At 33.1% G+C, this 13,438-nt stretch overlaps 1 protein-coding gene and 1 pseudogene across 1 annotated transcript in view; one reads left to right on the forward strand and one right to left on the reverse strand.

Annotated features, from left to right (window-relative positions):
- The window catches only part of LOC111392337, a 20,338-nt pseudogene extending 11,073 nt beyond the window's left edge, over nt 1-9,265 (forward strand).
- A 3,061-nt stretch (nt 9,266-12,326) lies between these two features.
- Nucleotides 12,327-13,438, reverse strand: part of LOC111392341 (myb-related protein 305-like) — a 2,523-nt gene continuing 1,411 nt past the window's right edge. Inside the window, exon 3 of the mRNA XM_023017664.1 lies at nt 12,327-12,776. Coding sequence (XP_022873432.1) covers nt 12,458-12,776 — 319 coding nt within the window. The 3' untranslated portion in view covers nt 12,327-12,457. The remainder of the gene's footprint in view (nt 12,777-13,438) is intronic.

The raw sequence follows: 13,438 nt of genomic DNA on the forward strand, positions 1-13,438 counted from the left end.
TTAAATATTTAATTTTGACCCTTAATTGAATTTTATTTTGTTTAGGAATTTTTTCCTAAATTAAAATATTAATTCAATTTTATTAGAGTTGGACTCTAATATTATATTAATTAAAATTTGATTTCAATTAATACCACTTCCCAATACAAATTAAAATTTAGAGTATGACTCTAATTTAATAATTAATTAAAATTCGATTTTGATTAAATTATTTCGCCCAATAGTTATAGAATTAGAGTTGGACTCTAATTCGGGATTTAGTTAAAAATTGATTTTAATTAAAATAGGCCCGCCAATTAAGTTAATTAATTAATATGATTAATTAATTATTTCGATCCAAAATTTTGAATTAGTTTTGATGACTATAATTGCTAGATTTATGAGACATTGCATATAATATTAGACATTATACATAGGAAACATTTATGTGATGAATGTTTATGGATGATTATGGACTCGACCACATGGATGTGCTGAATGATTGATTTACTTCTTGTTGTTTTATGGGTATGCGAGCCCTTAATTATTTTGGACCTACGAGTCCGATTTCTTTTAGGACTGCGTGCCAACTGGTATATGATACATGTTGCAGTTTAACTAATTGAAGGTACAAGAAGAGGTAGACACCATGGAGATAGTGCATTGGTGTTGATCCAATGTTGTACCCCTTAGGAATTGACCAACTAGTCTTCCTTTTGACTCGGAAAAACTAGATAGAACAAATCCATAATCATCCATACTATTATTTATATATATTTATTCGCATAGTAGATGTATGTTTATATATATATATATATATATATGAGACCATTGCACGTTAAATCCCTCGTTAAAATATTAAGTTAGTATTATTTGCCTTCCATCATTATAGTGAAAAACGAGAATTCTAAATCAACCTTAGCTTGTTGAGTACACTCAAGGTTGGTCTATTTGGGATATGTTTGACACTATGAAATATTTGATATTTCTAAATGATAGGTTTGACTTAACTAAAATTTATCTTTTGTTGAGTACATTCAAGGAGATAAGTTTTAGAGGCATGTTAAGCTAACACATAAGATGTGTGAAGACAAAAGAGTTATCAACTTAATGATCTGAGAGTTGTATGGAGATACAATTGATAATGATATCTACCCAAATGTTTTATTAAGATTTGTTGAGTACACTCAAGATCTTGATACAATGAATGGGATCCCAGCCCACTGGGAATCAAATGTGGATTCAAATAATTTATATATGCGGGTCATGAATTTATTTTAAACAGTGGGAGCACGTTTAATTAAAGTCCATATTGAATTTGTGCATATGCATTATAATACATATTAATTCTATATTTTTTTCATCATTTACAGTTTTTGAATCATGAGTAATCATATGAATTTGAGAGGCATACTGGATGTCAACAAACTGGCTGGACCAAATTTTCTCGATTGACACTACAATTTGAGAATCGTTCTCAAGGATGAGAAAATTGAGTATGTCCTTGAGCAGCCCTTTCCAGTGGTGCATACTGAAAATTCTACTCAAAAAGAGATGGTTGCTTACAACAAACACAGTGATGACGATAATGCTGCAGCATGTGTGATGCTTGCACCTATGTCACCAGAGTTGCAGAAGCAACATGAGGGTATGGATGCTTACACTATGATTTTTCATCTCAAGGAGTTGTATGATGAACAATTTCGCGTGGAGAGGTATGAGACTTCTAAACAACCATACCAGTGCAAAATGGTAGAGGGATCTTCGGTCAGTGCTCATGTGCTGAAGATGACTGGTTTCATTGAAAAACTGGGTTCATTGGATTTTATCATGGATCATGAACTAAGTATTGACTTGGTTCTGCAATCTCTGCCAGATAGTTATTCACAGTTCATTATGAACTTCAATATGAATAAGATCGAATGCACACTCCTTGAGTTGCTTAATATGCTTAAAACTGTGGAGCCCAATGTCAAGGCTAGCACTGGGCATGTCTTAGCTATTCATTTCTCCAATGGCACTAAGAGGAAAATCAAAGGAAGTTTCAAGAAAATATCCAAAAAGGCTAAGGGCAATAACAAAGCAGTCAAAGCAGGCAAGGACAATACCAAATTTGATGACCCATACTATCATTGTGGAGTGAAAGGTCATTGGAAGAGGAACTGCAAGGCTTACCTCGCTAGCTTGAAGGGAAAGAAGTCTTCTGAAACTTCTACTTCAGGTATTTTTGTTATCGAGGATAATATGTCTACTTCATTAGCTTCTTGGATATTAGATACCGGATGTGGATCTCATATTTGTATAAATATGCAGGGACTAAAGAGAAGTAGACCACTGCAGAAAAGAGAAGTTGACCTACGCGTGCGAAATGGAGCAAGAGTTGCTGCATTAGCTGTAGGGATATACTTCTTACCACTGCCTTTGGGCTTAGTATTAGAATTAGAAAATTGCTATTTTGTTCCCGCCATTACTAAAAACATTATTTCTATTTCGTGTTTGGACATGAATGATTTTTCAATTAATGTTAAGAATAATTGTTGTTCGTTTTATAAAGATGAGATCTTTTATGGTTGTGGTGTGTTGCGAAATGGAATTTATATTCTCGATACTGAGTCGTCTATTATGAATAATAAAAATAAAAGGCATAAAAGTGATAATCTAAATAATACATACCTCTGGCATTGCAGACTGGGTCACATTAACGACAAACGCATTTCCAAGTTACATAAAGATGGATACTTGGGGTCAACTGATTTTGAATCATTTAACAAATGCGAGTCGTGCCTGTTAGGCAAAATGACCAAGTTCTCTTTTACTGGAAAAGGAGAAAGAACCACAGAACTGCTGGCATTAATACATACTGATGTATGTGGACTCTTGTCAATAACTGCCAGAGGTGGTTTCTCTTACTTCATCACATTCACTGATGATCATTCTAGATATAGTTATGTGTATCTGATGAAATTCAAGCATGAAGCACTTGAAAAGTTTAAGGAATTCAAACTTGAAGTAGAGAAACAGATTGGTAAAAATATTCTCACGCTGAGATCAGATCGAGGTGGAGAATATTTAAAGGGAGAATTTTTAGATTATCTAAAAGAGAATGAGATTCTCTCGCAGTGGACTCCGCCATATGCACCGCAACATAATGGTGTATCTGAACGGAGGAATTGCACTTTGTTAAACGTGGTGTGATCTTTGATGAGCCATGCAAACATCCCAAAATCATTTTGGGGTCATGTACTAATTGCTACGTGCTACACACTTAATCATGCTCAATCTAAATCGGTCGACAAAACTCCATACGAGTTACGGAGAGGAAAAATATCAAACTTATCTCATATGAAAGTTTGGGGCTGTGACGCTTATGTAAAGCGAAATGAATCAAATAAGCTTGAGGCTAAATCTGATATATTCATATTTTTAGGATATCCAAAAGAGACAATTGGATATCAATTTTATAATCCCGTTGAGAAGAATGTGTTCATTTCAAGACATTCCATATTCCTAAAGAAATAGTTTATTCTAGGAGAGGGTAGTGGGAGCAAACTAAAACTTGAAGAAGTTCAAGAATCCACAGATACTGTTGACTAATTAGATGAACCTGAGTCTGATCCTACACCTGTTGACGGGCAGACTCTTGATCAGGATGTAGAGAACTCTGAGGACACTCCAGCTCAGCGTAAATCAAGTAGGATCATTTGACCTCCCAGAAGGTATGAATTCACGATTACTAATCAAGTATTATTAGTCGAGGATGATGAACCTACAAATTACGCAGAAGCGAAGTCAAGTGTTGACTCGAAGAGATGGCAAGAAGCCATGGAATCCGAAATGAACTCAATGTATGGGAACAAGGTTTGAACCTTGGTCGACCTTCCAGGTGGGATAAAACTAATAGGTTGTAAATGAGTTTACAAGAAAAAGGTCGATGTGGATAGAAACATCCATACATACAAAGTAAGGCTAGTAGCGAAGGGTTACACACAAAGATAATGCGTTGACTTTGATGAAACTTTTTCACTTGTAGCCATGTTAAAGTCCATTCGGATTTTGCTTACAATAGCTGCATACCATGATTATGAGATATGGCAAATGGATGTCAAAATTGCTTTCCTTAATGGAAACTTACAAGAGGAGGTGTACATGACACAGCCTGAAGGTTTTGAATCCAAAGGAGCCAACAAAGTATGTAAGCTAAATCGATCCATCTATGGATTAAAGCAAGCCTCTAGGTGCTGAAATCTTTGTTTTGATGAGACAATCAAAAGGTTTGATTTTATCAAAAATAAAGATGAACCATGTGTTTACAAGAAAACAAGTGGGACCGCAATCGTATTCCTAATATTATATGTCGATGACATATTATTAATGGAAAATGACATCCCAATACTTCAATCGGTAAAATTATGGTTGTCAAAGAATTTCTCCATGAAAGATATGGGAGAAGCAGCGTATATCTTGGGAATCAAGATCTATAAAGATAGATCTAAAACATTACTAGGCTTATCCCAATCTTTGTACATAGATAAAATCTTGAGAAGATTTAATATGGAAGAGTCTAAAAGAGGTTTATGTCCCATGTCCCATGGGATTTACCTCTCAAAAGATATGTGTACTAAAACACATGATGAAAGGAGTTGCATAGATAAGATTCCTTATGCTTCGACGATAGGATCTATCATGTATGCGATGCTATGTATGAGACCAGATGTTTCATATGCTCTAAGTGTTATGAGCAGGTTTCAAACAAACCCTGGTGAGAAACATTGGATAGCGGTTAAGATCATTCTTAAGTACTTGAGAAGGACTAAAGATGTGTTCTTGATTTATGGAGGAAATGAACTGAAAATTCATGGGTATACTGATGTCAACTTTCAAACTGATAAAGATGATAGCAAGTCTCAATCAGGATATATGTTTACTCTCAACAATGGAGCGGTTAGTTGGAAAAGTTCCAAATAGGAGACAACTGCTGATTCAACAACAGAAACCAAGTACATTGCTGCTTCTGAAGCAGGGAAGAAAGCTGTCTGGATCAAAAAGTTCATTAATGAACTTGGAGTCGTTCCTAGCATTGTTGATCTCATACCTTTGTATTGTGATAACAATGGAGCCATCGCACAAGCGAAGGAATCGAGGTCTCATCAACAATCCAAACATGTGCTAAGACGATATCATTTCATCAGAGAGATTATACAAAGAAACGACGTAACGATAGAGCAAGTTCCCATAGATGACAATATTGCAAATTCACTGACAAAGTTGTTGTCACAATAGAAATATGATCGTCATGTGGACGCTTATGGTATTAGATACATAAGTGATTGGATCTAGTGCAAGTGGGAGTTTGTAAGTGTTATGCCCTAGATCAAATCGATTTAGGTTGTAAACACTTTTAATATATTTAATGCATTTAATTTTGGCAAGATCTATTATTTATTTAAATTAATTTTGTGATAAATAATATTAAATAATAGAGTCCGAAAATCCAATTTTAAGTGATTTGTTAATCACAAGGAGTTGTGATTGTGAGATTTAAATTACGTATGATTGGATCTTGAATAAACCGTGGTCGTAAGTAATAACGAGATACATATATTGTTAATACAGATAGACCATCACGTGTAACATTTCTTACTTGAGAAGTTAGCTGATCTCACGAGCTAAAGTGTGGTGACACTTAAATGAACACGTGGATATTTTGTTATAGAACAAAATATTGGAGACCCGCTAAGAGATTCCACATGGATAACTATCTGAGTGTCAGTGGTTAATCTCTAATGTTCGGTAGTGGAATTGATCCTATGACTTGAGGTCATCACAGTGCCTTGTATGAAGATAGACATATTTTGACGGTATTGAATGTTGCTCTGCTAAGGGCCGCTAATACTACATCATTCGGGTATGTCAAGAACCATATGAAGGTTGTGAATGACCCATAAAGGATTAGTCACTCTTAGATAGTAAGAGATTATGATCTGCATTTCGTTCAATTAAGTCAATAACGAAATCCTTGGCCAAGGTATACATATAAGTCGAAAAAGAATTTTCGACTCATATTGACTTAATAGTAGAATGAAAGATATGATCGATAATTGAGATTGACACACTTCCATATCTCGTAGTTGATCGGATTATATTGACGAAGAGATTATAATTTCATGGTAAACGAACAATTTTAATTTTGTCATACCACGTGACATTTCCCGTCACATGTGTTGCCTTGATACATTGCTAAATAATCTGGGACGGCGAGTGTGAATTTGTGATAAATTAAAAGGGTGTTTAATTTATCAGTTTTGATTAGATCAAAATAATATTTCACGTCGTTAGGCATCGTGGTCGGGAACCTAATGGATCACACACAAAAGAGAATTGGAAGATTGCAAATTGTCAATTGATTAATTTAACAATCGTTGGATAAATTAATTAATTGGATTTGTTATTTATATTCCCGAATTAATTAATTGGATTAATTAATTCACAGATCGGGTTTAATTAAATGAATTAATTAAATATTGGACCGAACCGGGTTGAGCCCGTTTGGGTTTATATAAATACATGGTTAAGGTTTGAGGTCCATAAGGTTTTTATTATTCTTGCTGACACAAGAGGAAAAATCCTAGCAGTTGCAGTCTATTCTCTGTGTGGATTTCATTGGAGGCTGGATAATTGGACAGTTGTGGGAGGCAGATTCAAGTTGCTGGAAAAGAATAACGCAAAGGAATTTGCAAAATCAAGAAAAATGTATATTTCTCACCACAGTTCTTATCTAAATACAAAGCTAAATCCTGAATAAGAATTGAAACTGTTTATTTCCGCTGTGCATGTTTAAGTAAATTCCCAACAGAGGCATGTCTTGAGCATACCTAAAGAAGCTGTAGCTTATAAGAACTTCATGATCCTGATATAGCAATTTAGAAGATGAGGTACTATCCAAAAGTTAACTAGCTTGATGTGGTTGCTAAAAATGGATGGATGTTTCAATAGATGTTATGTGGTGGATACATGGAGTTGCCACAAACTATTTTAGCTGATACCTAGTTTATTTGGTCATAAAGTTTATATAGCTCTACCCAAACCATTTTTCTTTGGAAATAAATCTTTAATTTATTGGTTGTGCTCATTGGTTGAGAATGAAGTTTTAGGAAAAATGAGTATTTGTGAATTATTGGCATCAATTAAGAAACTTTTTTGTTACTTGTGCAGAAAATTTGAAACTGCAAGGTGAAGAGTTTTGTACAGGGAAGTTCCTAATTCTAATCTTAATTTCTAACAGGGTGGTACATTGTTGGAATTTGAGTTAATTGTTGCTCCACAAAACTGCAAGTTCAAAAATTAATTTAGTGGAATACAAAGGAGCTAAAATATATGTTACAGGGGGATTCTAGGACCTTCCAATTGCTTGAAATTTTTCTTTAATTGTCTTCCTATATACGTCAGTTTTGCTATCAAACAAGGCTTTTCATTACAAAATTTAATGCTTGATCGGAGATTAGGTGACTGGTGCATTGAGTTTTGAAACAGACTAATGAAATTTTGTGATCGTAAATTAGTTAGTGCCTTGTATTCTCCTTTTGTAACTAAGGAATAGGCAGAGAAATCAGATTTATTTTTCGCGGTGGAGCTCCTTTATCCAGAGATGCGCAAAGATTGTTCAATATTTGCAAAGTGTAATTTTATGCAATCTTAACTTGTTCTTTGATCGCGATTTCAATTATTCAAAACTTTATTTTCAGGTTGTTTAAGATAAAAAAAAAATGAGGTTCAAGAAAAGCACATGGATCAAGAGCGGTTGTTTACAATAATTGCTGTTGAATAGCAGTGAAGAGAGATTTGTTCAATAAATTATAAAATGGAGATGAGCATGAAACGAGTCAACAAGGTGACATATTTTTGTCAAGAAAAAATGCATGATTTTTCTTATTTTTATCATTAATTGTTTACTACATATAGTTTTCCATTTTTTGTTTTGCTCTCTGTTTTTTGATAATATATATATATATATATATTTTTTTTTTCCTTCATTAGTTGGAAGTTTTGCTTTCTGTATCCAATCATCTACATTGATAGAAATTCTCGTTTTATTCGATTAGCTTTCAGTTATAGGTCATTAAAGAAGGCTCGGGGAAGACCATCATTTCTTGCCGATAAGCTTGCGATGAAGAGTTTGTCATCAAAATAGTTTCTCGCTATTTTTGGAGTAGCACGTAGTGATTATTTTGATTTATTTCAATTAAAGACATAGCCAAAGCTTTTGATGCTCTATTTAAGGTTAGTCAATAGTTTTAAATTTGAACTTTTAGGAAGATACATGACTTCAATTCCATCGAGCTAACATGCATACAAATTCTGATATCTTTGCATGAGAAAAGATTGAGGAGGCTTGTCATGTGAGCAAAGATTTGGCCAATGTTGATCAATTATTGAATTTTGAAAAACATAAACACATTACTACGTATCATCTCACTGTCTTTTATTTTTTCTTCTTTTCAAATTGTTGATTTTTGGTTATTTATTGGACAATATAAACTTTATTTATTTAGGTAAGTTAATTGAATTGTCTTTTGGTATTGTACATGTACTTAATAAATGTGATACATTTATTCTAAGCAATGAGCATATATACAATGAATTCATGAATCGAGTTGGGAATAATAGGTTTGAAAATTAAGCAATAACTATTTTTCTTGAATTGAGCTAATTAAATCTAAAAATCAGTAAAATAATAGGTATAAAAAAAAGGTTATTAATGAAATCTTGAAATTAGTCCAGATGAACACATCAGGAGGGGGAAAAAAATAAAATAAAATTGGAGGGCCTAAACTCCACCTAAAAAAGTAGCCCATTTATACAGAAGGGTAAAGAGGCCCGTCTCAAAGTTTCTTTCGATTTATTGTCTCTCACTCTCTCCTTACAAAGCGTGATATTTTCTTGATTGACTTCTATCTTTTGACAGGGATTGGATTTATAATTCATTTATGGGAATTGTTGAAAATGGTCATAGCCTGTAGGGTTGTTGCACAAATGGTCCCTAACCTTTAAATCTTGATGGATACATCCCCAACTCTCACTTTATGGGTAAATTTGGTCTTTTGAATTGTTTCTATCTAATTGGTAGTTAAAAAGGGTTGGTTTGTTGAACTGGGCTATCTATAGAAAGAATCCACTAGAAGAAATAGAAGATTGGTGTGCAAATAAAGATGAAGTCTTTATTTCGAATTGTGGATGTGCTTTCAGGATACTTTCTTGGAGTAGTATAAGATCAAATCGGCCGATTTGAATGCACTCTGAGTAATGAATTTGTTAGTTCAATTTCAATTTTACGTTTATGTTTGATTATATTTCGATGTGCTCAGTAATTACTTGAGCCCAAAAATATGAAATTGTCTCTTGTTGTCTTTTATGCACTATTTCCAGTGACATGGGGTTGTTGATGTTTCTTATCGAGGTTTATGGCATGAGTTTACACAAATATGCTTAGTAAAACTCAAATTATAACCAAAAAATTAAATGGACAAAATGAAAATTAAACGAAACAATTCTTGACCAATATACATGCTACACTTCACATGCTAATTGAATTAGATCTATCAAATCATCAAATCAATAATAGGATAAAATTCAAAAATATTCGAATCAAAATCCAATTGGTCGAGGGAGCTAAAAAGCAGTGTTGCAAGAGACATATCCAAAATCCAAGTAGGCCAAAAGAAAGCCCAAACTCTCGATGATTCTCTAGTGACTTGTTGAACATAATTGATTATACGATATTAGACAGTATGAAAGAATAAGTACTACTAAATGTTACTTACAAGACTTCCTCTGCATGGTCTAGACAATGATAGAATTTTTCCTTTTCCCGAATTTAAAATTTTATTTTTCTTCAAGAAATTCCATGTATAAACATTCATTACCGACACGTCATATGATTGTTAATCATGTTTCACGTGGCAGTTATCCCTTGTGTTTTCCCATTGAAATTCACATTAAAAACGTGAGGGAAAAAACTAGTGACCCAAAATTGAAAGAGTTTCATTCGTATGACTTGGGTACAATAAAAGCCCACAACAAAATTTCTTCTTTGCTCTTCTATAAAGATTCTTGAGAGAATTTTCATGTATAAATAGATTTAATTGCGATCTTCCACTTATAAATTTATGTATAAAGATAGACTTGCCAACACAATAAAGTACAAGAGTGCAATGAGTTTTACCTATAAATGTTATTACACATTGTTATAAAATATATATGAATATTATTTTAAATTTTATACTATTAGAGATAGTACATTTATATACATCATATTTCTCTTTCATCAGAAGTCTGATATATAATGCTTTTGGACAATAATTGCGTTACTTCCTAAAATTGAGCCCCAAAAAATTAATTTACCTAAAAAAAACTCATCTCTACTATCATTCTAAGTTTTACTTTACCCTAAATTTAATTTTAGCTCGACTTTTATTCGTACTTTTCAATTTTCCTAAAATGATGACACGACACTTAATTTCAAGGCTTTTGCTCCCTGTAAAACCGTATTGATCAATTAGCTTCATTAAAAAGCGGTTAAAGAAAGACGAGCGATCGAGAAATTATTCATTGTTGAATCGGAGTGCAATGAACTTAAACGTTCAAGAAATGAATAATAGTGAGTAAAGTTTATCATTAGTCTACCTTAATGTTGTCATTAATAAGGTTGTGAAAGTCTAAATTTGCATTAAGTTGAAAAATGGAGTATCAATTAATTGGGACCACGTGAAGATCTCCCTATGGGCAGTTAGAGAGTTAGGCATCCATCGAATTAATATTCACAAGGTCATGCAAAAAAATGAGCGAATTTAGAAAGTAAAAATTGAAATTTGCCAAAATAAGCTATGCCTCCGTGCCTAATTGTTCGGTATTTGTTTCCCGCATGAATCTTATCAACCATATGGAAATAAAAATATCAAATTTTTACATTACATGCACGATAGAGATCATGTACATAACTTACATCCATGATATATATTGTTCGAGACATATTATAAATTTGAAATATATATCAAAATGACATTAATGTCCTATTTGGTGGTCATTTTTTCTCCTTTTTAGAAGAAATCAAGTTGTTTATGGGTCCCACCAAGCCGCTTTTGTTGACTGACCTCTCACAATTTGTAAAAATTGCAGGAAACCAACGGTCTAAAAATGCATTCCCATTTGCTAAAAATGAGAAACAAACATAGGCTAAGAAAAAGTATATTTGACGAAATTATTTTGATCATATATGAAGTTGAAAATGTTTCATGTCAAGTCTCATTTGAAATATCTAGGGCACGATCTGTCTATAAGTCCAACTCGACTTGTATTTTTCTTTGACTATGCCGTTTTTGAGAATATGAGATATGGGAGCTTGATGCATCATAACCTAAGAATTTTTTTCATGTTGTCATTTATTTTAAAAATATTTAAAAAATTAAATTAAAAACGACTTGTGCATGCCAAAAGCTTAGTTCTAGTCTCTCATATTGTCTAATTTAACGTAACAATGCGTCACAATATTAATCAACAGTGAAACCTTTCACTTTCAGTCCAACGGGCCAATAAAATTATGTGAAAAGATAAGAGAAGTAGACACTTCATAAAAAAGTGATTATGACAATACTTAAGTTGGTTAATCATTAATCAAGTCGTATCTCTCACGTAAACTTTCCAACTATGTACAATTTTTTTTAAAAAAAAAGTTAGAACCTCAACTTTGAGGGTCCCTACCGCCCTACTCTTAGAGTTTTGTGAGAGAGTTAGATCGCGGGATATATCTCAAAAGGCCAAGGAACAAGAGCTGCTTATGCATTGCGCCTACAATAAGTCAAATTTCATGTTTCAGGAATCGAATCACCACACTGTAACTGCTAGAAGGGTGTGAGATAACCTCACTCATGTCCTTTGTCCCATTGAACTATACCCTGGGGGGCATGTACAATGTTATCTCTTACCAAAAGTTCCTTAACAAGCAAACATCTTAGACATCCAATCAACCAATTGAGTAAGCTATAAAATCTGGATTATGTGCTTATTAATCGAAGCAAAACATAAATGACGGGATTAAAATTAAATTTTTAGTAGATTATGATAGAAATTTTTGAAATGTGTGGTTGAAAAGTTATGGGACCCATGAAAAATGTGAATAATATTGATTGTTTGGTTTTAACTTGGATTAAAATCAAATTAGCTATTGACTTTGACTTTAACCTTTTATCAACTTTTTAAATTATTCCAAACAAGCATTAAACAATACGAATCTACGTAAAACTCAACTGCAATAGATTCAAGAATTATCACCACAAGATAAAAATCCCATTAAGTTTATATATTTATATAAACAGATGTATATATATGTTTATATAAGTTCTTATACATCATCATATTACAGCACTTGAATAAAAGCACAACTCACTAGGGTTTTGGATTTTAATCTATCATCATGGATAAATAATTAGTCTTCATTAAATAACTGGATGGACCAAAGATCCTCCATGCTCCATATGTTCTCATTTGATTCAGTGGGGAAAGGTCCATGGAAAGTTTCCATGTGTCCATCAATCGACGGTGGACAGTAAATTTCAACTGCATGATCAGGAGGATAGTAACTGGAGATTTGGCTTGTGCTTGCTTGATCATGATGAGTCTGATCAAGATTTTGTCCAGTGAAAGTTTGATCAGCTTGCTTAATGTGCTTCTGGATTCTTGTTCTCCAATAATTCTTTATTTCATTATCGGTTCGTCCAGGCAAATGCTTAGCAATTTTCGACCACCTGCACAAGATAACTCCAGATATGAATTTGTATATAAAGGAAACTCCAGCTATGAATTTGTAGCCTTCAGTTTCTAGAAATAGATTTTTGCATGAATACTACAACTGCAAATAATTCTCATCAATGTATTCTCAGTATACCATATAATATTGCAGATGTTTCAAGAAGATGGAAGAACTGTGAAGAATGGCTTCTTTGCATTCTACACAAAATCTACAAGAAAAATGCAAGTCATCCCCAAGGTTTGGTAATTTTGAATGTTATCGAACATCGCACATAATAAAATTTAAATTTTTGTTGAAGAAAAGAAAGAAAGAAAGGAGACGAGTCTTTTTTTCTTTTCTTTTTTTTCCCCATTGGTACCATAGGCAGCTGTGAGTCACATAACTCGGATTTCAAATAACAAAATCTAATAATATAAAAATAATAAGTAATAGAATTTTTATTTTTATTTTTTTGAAATTTAAGTGGGGGCCATGGATTGCGCTGCCCTCACCTCCCTCCGCCACAGACTAATAGGTGTCGAAAATGAGTTATTCTACACTTACATAATTTCTTTTATATATTCTTTACAGATACATAGTTGTTATTTTTTAATTGGTAGTTAGCGCAGAAAAAAACTACGAATCAAGTACTGGGTTGATAACACCTGTAAATATTCT

Source organism: Olea europaea, unplaced genomic scaffold (assembly GCF_002742605.1).
Source record: "Olea europaea var. sylvestris unplaced genomic scaffold, O_europaea_v1 scaffold921, whole genome shotgun sequence".
NCBI lineage: Eukaryota > Viridiplantae > Streptophyta > Magnoliopsida > Lamiales > Oleaceae > Olea > Olea europaea.